This window comes from Protomyctophum bolini, assembly GCF_963924005.1.
Source record: "Protomyctophum bolini genome assembly, chromosome: 8".
Classification (NCBI taxonomy): Eukaryota; Metazoa; Chordata; class Actinopteri; order Myctophiformes; family Myctophidae; genus Protomyctophum; species Protomyctophum bolini.
Genome location: NC_137869.1, coordinates 41,564,512 through 41,581,735, shown reverse-complemented (window position 1 = coordinate 41,581,735; position 17,224 = coordinate 41,564,512). Strand labels below are relative to the sequence as shown.

The following is a 17,224-nucleotide window of genomic DNA, read 5'->3' as shown; positions in this document are numbered from 1 at the left end:
GCCCCAGGGTTTTTGCAGTGATGTGAAAAGCCCTGATGATGACTCCCTCGTTTGTCGAGACTTGCATTGCCTTGCCTCCGAGGGCGTGTATGGGCATTAAATAAATTAATCGTGTGTATATTTTCCACCGCTGGTGGTGGTGATGACAGCGGGTCAATGCTCTTGTTTGTTTTAGAGGAGTGTCTCTCTCTCAACTCTTATCCTTGATGTGGAGCAGCAACTGTACCTTGAAATAATCTGCAATATACCCACTAATGTTACCCCCAAGATTCAACCAATGGTCGTTAGAGCGTACATGCGGCCGGTCTCCTTTGTCATTGTATGTACAGTAGCTGTGGTATTTTTAGTGTTAGTCCATCATCTGGCCTCTTCTTTGTTCCAGTAATGGCCTGGGTGCAGGACGTTGCAGTGTTAAATCTCGGTGTAAAATGACTTTCGTCGGACACTTCATCGTAATAAAACCAGAAATTCATTAACATTATAGGACAACATTTCATTGAGTTTTAATGGGGTATAAGGTGTCATTTTAAGCTCGCATTTTCTCTAGCAATAATCGCAAGGGTTTCTTGTTCTGGTAGATCGGGGGTTTTCAACTGATTGTGAACCAGGGACCGCCACTCTGACTAAGGATCAACCTGGGCGCACAACTGCTATTTTTGGGATGGGATATGGCCTATGATTTAATTGTGCATACTTGCTATGCAATGTATCCCATGTCTATACATGCCACTATTTCTCAACCGATGGTCTCTAACGTACTACTAGTGGCCCATGGCATAATTGGCCTGCATGGGGAAATGTTTTAAAATATCAATAAAATGCCTTTATAAATGTATTGCAGTATTGTTTTTTTAAATAATACAGTATTTCAAAAGTCCATCAAATGTAAGAAAATATGAATCAGATCATGACTGTTTGTTAAGGGCTTGATTTAATTCATTGCACGATACTACGTGCAACAACAATGTATATCAAGCCCAGGCATTATTTAACAAAAATAATAAAATAAAATGATCTATTCCTAGGCCCTTATTAGTCCATTCTCTTACTGTATCCAACCTTCCATTAAACTCAGGTGATTCAGATTAAGGTTTAACTACAGCACTGATGGACTGATTATATGGGCACATTTCCTAATAATGATGACTCAATCACACTTACACTTCTTGAGATCCTAACTCCTTTTAACTGACAACATTGACAAACTTCCACGGAAACAGTGCACAAAAGTGTGGTCCACTGTTCCGTGGAAGAAAATTAAAAAATCTTCACTTTGCTACATTTTACTAAAGGAACGGAATGGTCAGGGACCACATGCAATAACTTCACGCTCCACCAGTGGTCCACGGACCACCTGTTGAAAACCCCCCGCCCTGTGGTAGATGCTCCATGATCGTTCTCTTTTTCTTTCCATTCAGAAACACTGAGAAACTACTTCTCACAGTATGGAGAGGTAGTCGACTGTGTCATCATGAAGGACAAGACCACGAACCAGTCGCGGGGCTTTGGCTTTGTCAAATTCAAAGACCCCAACTGTGTTCGGACAGTGTTGGAGACCAAACCACATAATCTAGATGGCAGAAATGTGAGTATGCTAAAGTAGGAAATCCACACGAATGAGGGTCCCTCATTTCAATAAGTTCTTAGTGTTGGTAAAAACTATTCTGATAGAGATATGAATAATAAATATTGCTATTGTAAATATGCATATAGGCAACAGTGCTGCTACAGCAGATTATACAGATCATGAATTAGTAAATTAGCTGTGGTTAAGTGACGTTATTTTCTTAAACGTTTTCTTTAGAGGTGATCTGCTGGAAACAAGACATTGTTTTAATTGGCAAAATGTATACTCCGTCACACAACTGTCACTTGCCGAATATAAGAGATTTCCAGGCTAACAATGCGTCTCGATGCAACGCAATGCGCAGTTAACCCGATAATCGCTTCTTTTCGCCGAGCTACACCACCACAGCACTACGGAAGCAGTAATAATGAATGAGCAAATTATGATTTACTCCCGGCACAATGATCCCCACTATAATGTCTATGCACCATAAATGAAATATTGCTTCCATTTCTCCGTTGGCATGAGGCAATGAAGGACATAAAATTTTATTTGCCGTGCACTTAATGAATGCATGTCATCCAGGCAGTGTGTATATGTTTCCCCCTGCTTGTGCCCACGTGAGTCGGGCTAGTGCATCGGATTGGTTGCAGGGGAAGAGCATTTCAAGGTGCTTTTCATTCAGCGCTGAGGTCAAATGTGTCCTTTCTTTCTTTCTTTCTTTCTTTCTTTCTTTCTTTCTTCCTTCCCTCCTCTTCATTTCTGTCAGATTGACCCCAAGCCATGTACTCCCAGAGGAATGCAACCTGAAAAATCCCGAAGCAAGGAGGGCTGGGTAAGGAGTGGACTAGCAGTGCGTTTTTTTTTTTTTGTACCGTTGGAGTCAGTGGAGTCTCCGGCGATGTTTGTCCTCTGTCTGATGAAGGGCTGTACTATAGCCGTCAGTGTCTCCTCCTCGTCTCCTTCCTGAGGTTCTACTCTAGTTTCTGCCCCACGTGTCACACAGAAACCCCAATCCTTCATCTGTAAAAAAAAAAAAATGTCCTTTGTCTTTGACCTACATGTAATCGTACAATCATTTTCCAAGGAGTCTCTCCGGGGCAACACACACACACACACACACACACACACACACACACACACACACACACACAACGTATACATAGTATACATCATGGCAATACAATCAATTCAGGGCTCCTGATTGTGGCTTTAATGTGGCATGTTGTTAAATCACATTATTGGCTATATAAGCTCAAGATTTATGTCGTAAGAATCTTTTATATTTATTTATATATATTTCTTTGTGAATGAGGCCCTCTTTTGTCTCTACCCAAAGGGACAGCGTTCGCTGACATCTAGTTACATTAATTCCTTTGTACGTCTTTTCCTTTTTCTTATTGCTGAGGAAATGGAAGACACACGCAGTTCTTTAAAAGTTATTGATGGTGTAAGCACTTCTTCTTACAGGCCTATATGGTGCATGAGCGCATGCAGCGCAGACGTGTACACAGCGGTGGCGAAACGCCCAGTAATTCAGAATTAAGTGGATTGTACCAGCTCTCTCCGCGGAGGCGAGTGTTTGCATTGACATGACATGTTAAGAATTATACCCCAGGGCAAGAAGAGAACCTAATTTCCCCTGCTTCTACTGTCTGACTAGAGATGATGGCTAAGTGCCTCCACAGTACAAATCCTCAGTGTTCATTTGAACTCTGAGAGTGTACAAATGGAACCCAAATGGACCCTTACGGGTCAATGTTCTTTTTCCATTTGTACACTCTCAGAGTTGAGGCTGTCCGTTCCATTGTAAATCCCCTTTTTTATGCACAACCCTGAAACGATGGTCCATTTTGGTTCCATTTGTACACTCAGAGTTGAGGGTGTCCGTTCCATTGTAAATCCCCTTTCTTTTATGCACAAACCCTGAAATAATGGTCCATTTTGGTTCCATTTGTACACTCTCAGAGTTGAGGGTGTCCGTTCCATTGTAATCCCTTTTATTTTATTTCATACCACGACCCTGAAATCCATACACTTCCCGTTTTTTGTCTTGCAGAAGGGCAACAAAGCCGATAGCAATAAATCAAAGAAGATATTTGTCGGCGGGATCCCCCATAACTGCGGCGAGCCGGAGCTCAGGGACTATTTCAATAGGTTTGGAGTGGTGAGTATCGCCTGGTGCTGCCATTTAACGCTCACGTCTGTTCACTTCATTATAAAGAGCCAATGCCTGAGTGCCTGTGACATTGAGCAGGGTCAATCGTTACAATAATAGGCGGTGTCATGCCGTCTAGGTAAAAAAAACAGCGGACGGTTTATTGGTGCCCATGGTTTATATACTTGGGGATGCGCGTGTTGCCGAAAATAACCAATCGTGAAATTGTAGATTTGACTATTTTCGGGGAGGGGGGGGAAATCTCGCAGCTAAAGTACTATATGAGCTTGAGGAGTCAGAAAGTGAGACGGCAAATAATGAATGAACAGATGTATTCTAAATGGAGCCGGTGTTTTTTTTTCTTCTCTTTTTTCTTTTGTTCTGTTGAAGGTCACAGAGGTGGTTATGATCTATGATGCAGAGAAGCAGAGGCCCCGAGGTAAAAGCTGATCCTGTTCTTCAACCACCCCCCTCCCTCCCTCCTACCCTCCCTCCAAACACCCACCCCACCCCCCTGTCCATACCTTCACCATCTTAAAATCTCATGACAAACTGTTCTGACCCAATGACACCCCCCCCCCCCCCCTAATACAAACTCAGACAATGTAATGTTGCGAGTCATATCGGCTGGGAACATCTTGTTCGTAATTTTTCAGGGTTTTATTTTTGGCATTTTATATTTCAGTCGGATAGGTCAGCGTAGCGAGACAGACAGGGAACCATGGGCAGAAAGAGGAGAGAGAGGAGAGGAGAGATGTGTGAGGAAAAAGACAGGAGTCGGATTCGAACCCGGGACCTCGCGCTCGCCGGAAGCATATGGTCTGTGCACTATAGGTTGCACTGGACTTTAACGTAGGCAAGATGACCTGAGCTTTGGTCATGTTGGTACGTTGGAACATGACCGTGTCCTTTCATGACCTTGTGGGACAGAATTAGTCCCAGTTTCATTCAGTTTTCTTGCATCAGCTGTTTTTATTATTCCATCTGTGACGTTGTAGTGGCCATAATTACATGCCATAATCTGGCATTATGGTACATGAACTGCATTTGCCATGCCGATTGTTCAACAACGTCAATGTTATTGTCACATCACAGGTTTTATGCGTGTAAAAAATAGCGAGTGAAATTATTTTCCGTACGAGCTGTAAGAAATCTAGTTCTGGCTCTTTATACAAAAGCAGAGCTTCCCTGGCTGTGGTCGGCATATAGTGGCATGACCAGGTTGTGGGCCGGGTTGCCGAGTGTCCTCGGTGATTCGCTTAGCAGTGACGACGCATCACTTCTCGAACAATTCCTGGAGGGAGGGAATCTCACCACCTCTCTCAACGTACTGATTTCCATTCGAGGTGGTGGTGGTGGTGAAGGTCCCATGGTACCAGGAGGTGACATTGCCCAACAGGATGCTCTCGACGGTGCAGTTGTAACAGGAACAGCCCTGAGGATGTGTTGTCCCATTTGAAGAAGACCTCGTCGATGTGTGTACGCAGAGGAAAGTGAAGTCACTGTCCCATTTTGGCTGCAGCGCCGTTTTCGCCACACTCACTCGTCTTGTTGATGTTGAGAGTGAAGTTGTTCTGACCTCGTCCCTGTAGTAGGACAGGGGTGCCCAAAAGGTAGATTGCGATTGGCTGTGCAGGTAGATCACATGACATGCCCCTAAAGAATATTTAATCTAAAAAACCTTTTTTGGCATCTGCCACCTGAATTAAATTGACTTGATTGATTGACTGACATAAAAAAAAGGGCCTGTCAGCTCAATGCAATACTTTGTTTTCAAGCGTGTCGCTGCGCACACATGTCGGTAGATTACATTAGATTACATTAGATTACATATAAAAAACTCTACCTATTGAATTTCTCCCCTATCCCATTCCAAAGCCATTTTCAGCAATGGTATTGTGTTTTTTGGTGGGTAGGTCGTGTTGAGCTGGTCATTTTGAAAGTAGCTCTCGAGTCCAAAAACGTGTGGGCACCCCTGCTGTAGGCAGACGCTTGTTGCCGACGAGCTGCCCTATCGTCATTCATACTAGATGATGATGATGGCTGCATAACCCATTCTGACCTGAGATCAGATTCTAAAAATGTCTTCTACATCCTGACAGTTTCCATTCTGACCTGAGATCAGAGTCTAAAAATGTCTTCCATGTCAGTCGCTCTTCGATTCTTCAAAAATGGCAGACCTACAAGCTCGTAGCGCGCCACTCGGTGGCGCGCTATGAGCTTGTAGGTCTGCTATTTTTCAATAGCTAAAGCACAACATAATGCTAACACCAAAACGGGTTCCCGCCCCAAAATGGGATAAATAAGATAAGATCTGGGACAGCTTTTGCAAGTTTTAAATGCAGACATTAGCGTAACATTCTGCATTTCATTTCAATCAAGATAATTAGAATAATTAACACATTAATTAGCCGTTTGTCTTTCAATACCTAAGTGAACTTGAGTGAAGATTGGCCCACTTTTTTTTCCTCCTCCCCCTCAACACCAAATCTCTTCGCCCGAAAGTTCACCCAAGAGTAGGCCTTTGTATAACATATTATGACTATAATATATAAGAGTATATGGTTTGTCATTCGGCTAAGAGCACGTGCGAAACGATGAGCTACCTGTTCCTTGACGGTCAAAGATGGACTGTTCGGTTGGACTAGATATGTCGACGCTTGTTTCAGCAATCGTTAACATTTCTTCTGCCTCACTAGGTTGTAGGTAGAGTGTGTAGAGAGACTGGAAATAGAGGTCAGATAGAGAAGGGAGGGAGCCATGCGAGACATGACACAAAGCCGGATTCGCACACGGGTCCTCGATGCTCTCAGAGGGAGCACATGGTCCGTACTTACGCTAAACGTCTGAACCAGCACCAGGGCCTCTGTGTTTCATCTCCTCTCACGCAGCGGCCATGTACCGTACTGCTTCCCCTCAACACCCGTTCAGGGTTTTCTTTTGGGATAAAAACAGGAATAGTTTGTCATTGGGAGTTTAACGTGATGTATTACACCGGTAACGACCGTTACTTTAAATCGTATGATTAGATGGTATAAACACTTTAATATTCTTTTCCTAAAAAAAATCATTAGACTTTCAACATTTGAATAAGTTTTCTTTATTGTCACACGTAGACTTAATTGATATAAATGGCATAGTGTGTGTTTTCCCATATGTAGAGAGTTAAGTATTTTTGTAAGTAAGCCTTTTTCTACTTTTTTTTCTTTTTCTGTCCCCTTCTCCTTGTGAATGGTTTGAATGTGATTAACCGTGTCTTTTTTTTTAAGATTTGTCTTTTCTCCTGTAGGTTATTGTGCATTGACTGGTATCACAGAGGTACAGGCCAGATGCAAAAAGGACCCCCCCCCCCACTCCCCAAAACTAAACGAAAAAAAAAAAGTCTATATATTGGTAAAAGAAAATGTGGTGTTTACAAAGTTCCATCATGAAAGAAACTGGATCAAAGTCTTGACTCTACTTTGCTCATCAAATGGAAAATGTGTTTTTGCAGATCTACAAACAAAAATTGTAGCCGTACATTATAGCACAACATATAGGGTATAGCTGAATTTAGACACTTTTGCTGACAAGAACAGATCTTCACGTTAACAGCGTGTGGCAATGGTATATTATCAGTGTAGTGTCTTAATTCATGCAACGGTGTCACACGTAACGGGTTGAGAGCTTGTAGGTCTGTTGTCGACTACTTTCGGGCGGACGAAGTTGGAACCGGGGCCTTCGGTGAGACGTGTCAAAGTCGTATAAACGGTGCAAATCTTATTTTTAAAATTCCGATTAAGGACGGGTCATTGATTGATGATATTAATAGTATAGTTTGCGAGGCCTTGCGGGAATGCCTGGCCTGATATATTTTAGAATGTTTCAAAAAACTCTCTCAGCACACTCTCTCTCTCTCTCACAGGACACTTAATTGGAATCAGGTTAGCTCCCCCAAGTGGAGATGTGCTCACAACCCAGTTCTGCCACACGGTAGAAAAGTGAGTCCAATTGAAAGTGGATCACTGCAGTGGTTCACTTTCGTTCCCGCGGAACGCTTTAGCTGCTCCGAATAGCCTCCCGTTGGCCCGTAATTGATAGTCGGGATGAAGTGAAGTGGGCCCTACTGGATCCTCAGCTGTGGTTAATCATGACTAGTTAAAAGGGTATTCCCCCTCAACAGGTTTATGCTCCACATAACGTTCACCCACAGGCCAAAAACTATTAAGCGTCGTGACGAAACTCGTCACTCATTTGCCCCTCTCAGGGATGCCGTCATGGCGAACGCTCCATATAGTATCCACTGTCATATACAGCTCAGTGGATTGATCGAAATGGCGTGGCCTCAAACAGTGTTGTTTTTGGCAGCAAATTTTGATTTTAGTTTTAGTCGTAGTCTCTTGAAAAGTTTTCAGTTAGTTTTAGTCACCTGGAATGTGTTAAGTGTTAGTCTAGTTTTAGTCGACTAAATGTCATGAGATTTTACTCGACTAAATCTACAGTTGATTTAGTCGACTAAAATGTATTTTGGTGGGCATTGATGCCATCGTAAGGACTGTTTTTACACTTGCAACCAAGTGTAAAATGACTTATACTGGATCTCTTGTCCACTAGTCCCTTCCTAACATTTTAGTCTAGTTTTTATTTGTTGACGAAATTGTCAGTATATTTAGTCTTGGTTTTAGTCATCATAGCACAGTTTTCATTTAGTTTCCATTTCGTTTTCTTCAGTGGAAAAAGGTTGTCGACGAACATTTTTCGTCTTAGTTTTAGTCGACGAAAACAACACTGGCCTCAAACCTCGCCGAGGGATGCTGCGGGGAAGCTATACGTTTCAAATGACTGAGCTGCGGTACAGTGATTTTGGGCTTTTAAGGAATTAACATCAAAACCAAGATTTACTATCAAATAACTAATGGAAGTGAAACACATTACGTTACTAGTTACCTTGGGAACCAACGGTTCCAGACCGTGCTATGATGTGGCCCCATAGTTCAGGAGCCTGTCTCCTGTTTCTGTAGTGTGAAGCGGCTTGATGGAAAAAAAGTACATCCTCCAGCCATGATGTACAGTACGGTACACCTCCTGGACATGACTCTGGTACGTCGCAAAGGCCTTACAGTGCCAAGCAGCGAGGCATTGGGTACAGTTTTTGTACATGTCTTTGTTATGACAGGGCAGACACTCTAACCGGAAGGCTAGTGACTACTGAGCTGCTTAGTGACACGGAACATTTGGGACAAAATTTCATTTCTGTTGTCTGTTACTGGTGAAATGCCTCTTTTATTATGATCACAAGACCATAAGCTGTAGTAGTAAGGCTAGTATGAGATCATTTGGATTTGTGGAAGTGTGGATCCAGACCACATTTTGTGTCTTTCTGATGAGAACTTTGTCCATTCAACCACATTAACTCTTATACAGCAACATAAGCACCGCCAAGCACATTTTGGAAACCAATTAAAATGGCCTATATCTTTGTGCTGCTGTTGTGAGCAATATTTGTAATTTCTTTCCATTTTAGGCTTAATCCCGGCTGACTCAAAGTCTTGATAGCAAAATTTGGGAAAGCTTGGAGAAAGCTTTTTTTAGGCATTGTACAATTTCTGTTTCTCCATATTTTTGTTATGCATTAACCAGTTGGCTGCTGCCAGTGTGTGCTGCACAGCAATATTCCACGGGGACTAATCAAGGCGGGGTTTGGATGAAACCGCATGAAGTAACACCGCGTGCCATTGGTCCAATTTGTTGCCTATATGAACCTCTAAGGCCGTAGTCTTCTAGATGTGAAGAGGCATTCTCTTTTTCTTTATTTTGCGTGCCATGCTCAGTATTCTGCTGTGCGCTATGTAAGCACAAAACAAACACAAAAAAATTGCATCCGTGCTTTTAAGTTTTCAAGACTTGTGTTGTCCTCTTAAAAAAAAAAGCCCTGCGACATCATCTGAACCCTGGGAGAGCCTCTATAGCTCGAGTCTTGATGGATCCTAACTTTGCTGAATCCCAATACTGTTCTTCATCTTGTGTTGTCACAACTCCCCCCTCCCCCTCCCCCCCTCCCTGCTACCTTGATTCACTCTTCGTCGTTGGCTAGGTTTTGGATTTATTACTTTCGAGGCCGAACAATCAGTGGACCAGGCTGTCAACATGCATTTTCACGACATCATGGGCAAAAAAGTGTGTAGTTGTAGTTTTATTTTTACCCCTCCAGATCAACACGGAGGCTTGGGCGACCCGTTGAGAAATTACTGATCCCAAACTTTTTTACTGTAGGTTGAAACTCTTTCTGATTGTACCCATACGGTACATCAGTCGCCTCTGTCTTAAAAATCGTTGCTGTCGGACAGAATCGTCGTATGTCCATATTTAATATTTTCATGATTTTTCTTCTTCTTCATGAATGAATACCCTATTTTATACTTTTATCTTATGACAGTGTTGAGCACAGTAAAAATGTCCAATCTACGAGCTCATTACACATCACACCGCAAGGTGTCGTGAGCTTGCAGATCTGCCATTTTTGCTAGTTAAAAAAACAAATCTAGGGGTTTATTACTTTACCTATCTAGGGAGGGATGCCACGTTGAAAGTGGTTAAGTTTGTCTGTTGGTTTTATACATTTCTGACCAATGCAAAGTATTACATTGGAATGGAACGATATTTGATCGATTGTTTCCTGAAAAGTGTCGGACATGCGAGGCCCGTCCGACAGCAACGATGTAGAGGTTGAACGAGGACACGGTGTTGCTCCCTCATACGTGGGGATGGGATGATGTCACGATTATCGTGGAGAAGGTTTTTTTGCGATTAATTATCGCGATAATCTCTATCGCGATAATGCTTAAAACTCTTCAAGTGTCACTTTTGTTAGCATCCCTATTCTGGGGCAGAACGTTTGCCAAAAATAGCCGTTCAACAAGCTTATGTAGATCGGCTTTTTTTGGCAGAGATTTGGACGGTAGAGAGTGAAAAAAGACTGTATCAAGTACGTTCTTTACAGGCACATTTTACCAATTATAGAGGGTTTAAGTGATATGCAGCTTCAGCTTCACAATGAATTAAAATCTCCGCGATACGATTATCGTCCCATCCTTACCATGGAACACAGTGTTGCTCGCTCGTACGACAGCTGATCCCTTAACAAAATCCTCTTTAGTTTAACAACTTATTTTTTATAAGTGTAACCGGGTTCACTGACTTTAGTTTACTGGTTCATAACCCCTTTTGTTCTCACATGTACAGTATAGCTGTGCTTTTCTGTCCAGAAAAGACACATTAGGCTGAAATTCTGTGTACAGATTTTGTAGTCGCCCAAGGCTTTGTTTAAATTGACCTCTCCTTTAGGTTGTCTATACTGTGTTAGCTGGTACTTTAAGCTGTACATTAAGCTATTCTCTGATATCGGCAATTGACGATGAGAGCCGCAGATGATTAATTTAGCACAATATTTTGATTTGTTTTCCCAAAAGAAATCACCTAAAGGATTGGTCTCGTCTATCAGTTCTGTTTTTATTTAAGTTCTGTTGTTGTTTTGTTGGAAGGTCACTATTTATTTTTGTTATACGCCAACATGTTTTATTTTTAAAAAAAAGAAAAAAAATCTCAATTATTAAGTGACCTCATATGACAAATCTCCATACTGTGTCGATCAATTCTGAGTACCAAAACAGAAGGGCCGTTCCCAAAGGACTAGTTTCGTGTCAACCCTCGGTGGAAATGATATTTGCAAATAATTAATGCCGTTCGTGTTAACCTACTTTGAGCACCAGGTGGGCGGGGTTTGCCGCCCGCGTTATGACAGTTGATTATGTCAGCCAGGCAGGTTGTCGGTCACAGAAAAGCATTCTTAATGACTTTGAAATGCATTCCTGTGATCTGGTCTCAATCTTTTCTATAGCTCTCCAGTTGTGCAATGTGGCGAACCTCGCCCAACAGGTACCTGGGCAGGATGCGATTTTAACCACCAGCACTTATTTGCAAATACCTTGGCACAAAGTGTGCTCAGGGGGGTGCATAGTGCATTCATAGTTTAGACTAGTCATTGGTTAAGGTTAGGTTTAGGTGTGCTGCCCCGTGGGAGGTTAGGTTTAGGGTGAGGGTTTGAGATGGGTTGTAGTTGTAGGACTAATGACCGGTCTAAACCAATGACTAGTCTAAACCAAAAAGTGTCTAAACTAAGTACTGCACCCGCTCAGGGTCCATCGGTACACACTGCATTAAAAGCCTATTCAAACCACTTACTCTTTCATTCCGTCCTCCCAGTAGAGATAATTAATATCGGTTCCCTAGGGATAGCCGAGGAGAACCTTGTACAACCTCTCTCTCCCCCCCCCCCCCCCTCCAAGCAGACGGTAATGATTTGTGGGTATAGGAGAACCATTAAGCAAACACCCTAAGCATTACACTAAGGCCTTCTTCCACGCATATATTGTTGTTTTTAACGAGAGAGAGAGAGAGTGGCAGACCGTAGGAAAGCTGAGAAGGCGACGCCATAGAGGAGAGACAGGAGGGAGGATTTGAGCCTAGACCTGCAGGACAACACATGCACCCAAAAAAACACTGTCATTATTATTGTTTATTATTTTTAAGCCATTAAGAACTGAGGCAGATTCTACAAATGCCTTCTGAACCAGTAGTTTCAAGATCTTTAAAAAATGTTCAAAAATAGCCGATATACAAGCTCGCAGTGTGGCAAGAAGTGACACACTGAGCTTGTAGATCTGCTATTTTTGACTAGCCAAATAGCTCAAATAAAAAAATGACACGGATGCTTTTTCCGGTTTTTAATGGGTTTTAATGCAAATACAAGTCTGGAAAACTGTAGAAATATGGCCAGGAATGGAATTATGTGCGGTTTGAAGTCGTCCCCTATACCAAACTGTCTTACACCGGCCAAACGTCGTTTAGAATGTAAGCGATCCGTCCTTCCGTAGAGGCTACTCCACTAGCGTATCATGGTTGCTGTCAGGCAGAAACCTTGTATCTCCATAGTTCCAACTTTTAAAACATTTCTTCGTAAACGAATGCCCCACTTTGTCGTACAACGGTGTCACGCAAAAAGTAACACAAATGCCATAAATAGCTCGTCTACTGTATACAGGCGCGTGCAAGACAACACTGACATTTGGGAGCTTGTAGATGTAAAAAGTATATATATATATATATATATATATTTATTTTTAAGAGTTGACAGTTATTTTTAGCCCTGTTTTCTCAATGTAGTAGTTATACCAATTAATTCCTCCCCACACACATTTCTGTGTCATTGCTGTCGTATCCTACTGACTCACCTGCCAGTGAGGATCCCCCCCCCGCCCCCCCGAATATGGGCCAATTGTGTTCGCTGGAATGCGAATGGAATTCGAACACACAACCTCCGTGGTGGTTGAGCAAGGGACTTTGCCACTGCGCCAGTGCCCCCATGGTGTCGTGTCTGTGGATTTTTTTTTAGAAATATTTAACCAATGAATTAGTATTAACAAGAGCTTCATGGGACAGTACTACATTGGATCTATGGGGAATAGAGGTTATTTATATTTCCATTTTTGGGGGGAAAGTAACAGTTTTTTTGGAGATGCTATTTTTCCAGCCTGTCAGCGACGGTACGTATATATCTCCTTGACCGGACCCTGATTTCCAGCAGGAATCGAAAAAGCTCGAGACTTGAGCCATTGTTCTTGAGCTGACATTATACCTCGCGCTGGGGACTTGCAGCAGCCAGAGAGAGAGGCAGTAGGAGAGATATAAGTTACAAAATTAGAAATTGGAGCACATCAAACCTGCGGAACAAATTCCCAGCTCTGCTGCTGTTGCGGGGAGTGTACAGGAATCCACGGTATCCATCACTCTCGCATATAGTGGGCGATACCCACGGGAGAAGTGTATAGCCCAGGTAACTACGCCTGGCTGCCGCGATGCCGGCGGAGACAGGGAGGGGGGGAGGGGAGGGGGGGGCGGGGCTCCCGCCTGGCGCTAGCATGTGCGCGTAATTAGGTCGACAGAGAAGGAAGAGGGGAGCCGGGGGAAGTGGCACCACCTTAAAAGCACGGCGAGGAATTTGCGATTCGTTTTTTTTTCTCTCTCTCTCTCTCTCTCTCTCTCTTTTTCCTCCTTGCAAGGTGACCCCAATAACTCAACCCTGCTGGTCTATTTATGGTTGGCTCCCCTTTAGTTTGCAGCCTGTTTCTCTGCTCTGGTTAACTGTGCTGCCATCTCTCTATGCTGGTTTATATACTGCCAGGAAACTTATCTTTACTGGGGCAACCATGATAAGCACGCGCTGTTGTGTAGCTCAACCACTAACCAAACTGTATGGATGCATGTGCTTAACGAATTAAGCCGTCTATACTTTGTTGTAGGACTAATAGTTTTACAAAAAAAAAAAAGAAGCGTCATCATGTGATATCATCGTATCACAACTAACTGATGCAACAGTGACATTGTATCACTGTAGAAAAGATCAGAAAGCTGTAGTAATGGCACAATTAGGTTCAGCTGAGGCTAAGCTGTTGAATCGGCTTGGATTACACAAGCAAAAAGTTGAGTCCGAGAATAGGCTGTAAGCTTTTGATAGCTGCATGCAGGTCTGACCTCCATGTTGAAACAATAACGGCCAAAACAAACAAAGCTTTTACTCACTTTAGCAATATCTCTACTTTAACTGTATTAGAAACTGTGCCTTCCTGTTGTGTGTGTCCATCTCATTGTTAATACAAGGTTATCGTTCAATTGGTCTTGATTGAAAAGATTTACCCTTCCCTTGACACAGTATGAAGATTTGATTTTTGAATCGACTATAAGACTGTTCATTTGTTTTATCTGCATGTTTTCCTTGTATTTATTATGTTAGATCTGAGATGCAATTCTGTCTCTACATCCATTTCCCCCCTAAAAACTTCAAGTAAAAAATAGAAAATTATCTCTAAGCGTTAGCCGGAGAAAGGTAAGTCTTAACCTTCCATTAGATATCTTTATGCGATATAGGCTAGTTCTTTCAAGGAAATATATAATCCTATGTTTCTCAGGTACAGTTTACAGCAGTATACACACACTGATCTGGAGACCATCTTTTAGCAACGTGTATGTATCAACACTAATTATCAAATGAGAAACGGTAGTCATTTAGCACCTGAGAAACATAGCAACATAACTCCGCTACATTACAGTAATGTTAATTTAAATAGCTGTCCTACATTTATCCCAGATAAGAAAAGTTTAAGCTTTTTGAAGCTGCCCACCTCCCCCCCCCACCCCCGCCCGCCCCCACCCACCACCCCCCCCAAAATGTCCAGACATTTTCTAAAATGTGAGTTTGCTAGGTAAGAGCAGGTGTGTTTATAGGAGGCGGGGAAGATGGATTGGAGAGACTGTCAACGGGTCTGGCAAACTGTCCCCCCCTTCCCTTCTCCATTGTCCTTTTGTCCAGGTTGAAGTGAAGAAGGCGGAGCCGCGCGACAGCAAAGCTCCCGGCCAGCTCGGGCCCGGCCAATGGGGACCCAGGGGCATCTTGAGCGCAGCTAATGGTTGGACCACGGCACAGCCTGCCCAGGCCTGGCAACAGACGTACGGGCCACAGGGTGAGTGGGACCGGCTCCCAGTCAGAGCCCAATGGAACGGAGAGCCAGACAAAACAGCACGGCTGTCGGCTATAGTTCTCTCTTAACCGTTCGGCAGAAATGTGCAGATCTACAAGCCTCACAGCGCATGATTGCGTGGTGAGCGTTGTAGATCGTCTATTTTCGGCAAAGATATTGTATGAGTTTCATAAGACAAGTCATGTTATGTACTCGTTACGTTATATGGCATGTGTAGTGAAAACAGCAGATCTACAAGCTCTCTACGGTGAGCTTGCCTAATATGCCCAGAATTGGGACACCACCAGCAGGGTTAATGTTGGTTAAAGATGCCAAAACTCTTGTTTTATCATCTGGGTCAGTGACTTTGTAAATGTCCGACATGAATAAGGGACCACTTCGTTTTGTTGTATAGCTTGTTTTTCCTCAGTTTAACCTTTTGCTTTCCTTTCCTTTCCTTTCCTTGTCGCCTCTCCTTCTCAAGGAGTCTGGGTGTCGACTACAGGTCAACCAATAGGTATGTACCCTCTGCATGTTTAACGTGCCAAAGGACCGCTTCTTAAACAGCGTTGATTTTGACAGCACACTTTGATTTAGTTTTAGTCACATTTTAGTCATCTGAAATCGGTTTGAGTCGACTAAATATGCGTTTTCAGTCGACAAAATCTACAGTTGATTTTGTCTTCAAAACAATGTTTTGTCGGCGTAATGGCTGATTTTACATTTTTCGTTGACAGTTTTAGTGGACAAAATCCAACACTGTTGTGTAACTCAACTGGGTAGGGCTTGAACGGGGGGGGGGGGAATCTATGTCTTTTTGTCATGTGCTGTTCACTTATCTGAAAAAAGTCTTGTGTCATTGCCTGAGCGCGTGTTCTGTATATCGGCGACGGCCAACGAGGTATTGTCGGTTGAACGAGACGCGTTATCAGTTCATATTTGCAATGGCTGAGGTCCCTGATAACTCGCTGCTTGGGACAGATGGCAGCCCAGAAATGATTCCTCCCCTCCCCACGCCGGCGGTTCGGCTAGGTTTCATATCGTTACCTCCAACTGAACCCCCGGTATAGCTTGCTGAAAATTCCATGCACTTGCCCAGGAAATAATAATGTGCACAGACCCAGTGATTTATAAAAGGATCAATATTGTATTGCGTGTGTTCTGTGTGCATCTGAATGAAGATACTCTGGGGTTCATTTTAGTTAAGATGTTGAATCCATTACTATGAACTCTAAATTGTGTTATTATATAATAAGAAACCAAGTCAAACCTATTGTATGTCGTTGGTCTAATAATTTCTTGCAGTTCAGCTGAGCCATCTCGCCAAACAAAACTCACTACCCCAATGTTTGTCATTCAGAAGAATCTTTAAGGGCTGCACGGTGTCGTTAATAGCATTCAATTACCTGGGAAATATCTGCATATATATATATGCAAATATATGCGTATACTGTATGTTGAAAATGAGTTTTGAAATCATTTCAAATCAATGCCATATTGATTTATCCATTTGTAACTCCGTAAGAGCGTAATGGACCCGTTATTTGGTTACATTTGTACACTCGCCGAGTTGAATCAACATTGAGTTGATTTCAAGGCGCATACTATCACTGTACTGCCCCGAGGTAGCCTGCTTTGTGTTACTGTTTACATACAGTACTACTGTGCAATGCAGCCTCCAGCTATAGTTAGTGCAGCCATTCAAGAATTACTTGGCACAGCAGCAGACAACAGATTATAATATTTACCTATACCGTCCTCTTGTGTTGCCTACAGGCGGGTACGGGCCACCTTTAACGGCGGGCAGAGCCGGGACCCCTGCCCAGGCTCCGTCTCCGTTCAACGCATTCCTGGTGACCACCGCCCCGACGGGGGGCTTCGCAGCACCTCAGGGCTACCCCACGCAGGGATACAGCACAACACCTCAGTTCGGTCAGTATATACTGC

At 43.0% G+C, this 17,224-nt stretch overlaps 1 protein-coding gene across 2 annotated transcripts in view; it reads left to right on the top strand.

Annotated features, from left to right (window-relative positions):
• dazap1 (DAZ associated protein 1) overlaps positions 1-17,224 on the top strand; it is a 35,518-nt gene that overhangs the window by 3,805 nt on the left and 14,489 nt on the right. For both annotated transcript variants that reach the window (XM_080771274.1, XM_080771273.1), the window contains exons 3-10: positions 1,419-1,585; positions 2,337-2,402; positions 3,627-3,734; positions 4,116-4,164; positions 9,799-9,881; positions 15,130-15,280; positions 15,762-15,794; positions 17,054-17,209. In XM_080771274.1, the coding sequence (XP_080627400.1) occupies positions 1,419-1,585; positions 2,337-2,402; positions 3,627-3,734; positions 4,116-4,164; positions 9,799-9,881; positions 15,130-15,280; positions 15,762-15,794; positions 17,054-17,209 (813 nt within the window). The remainder of the gene's footprint in view (positions 1-1,418; positions 1,586-2,336; positions 2,403-3,626; positions 3,735-4,115; positions 4,165-9,798; positions 9,882-15,129; positions 15,281-15,761; positions 15,795-17,053; positions 17,210-17,224) is intronic.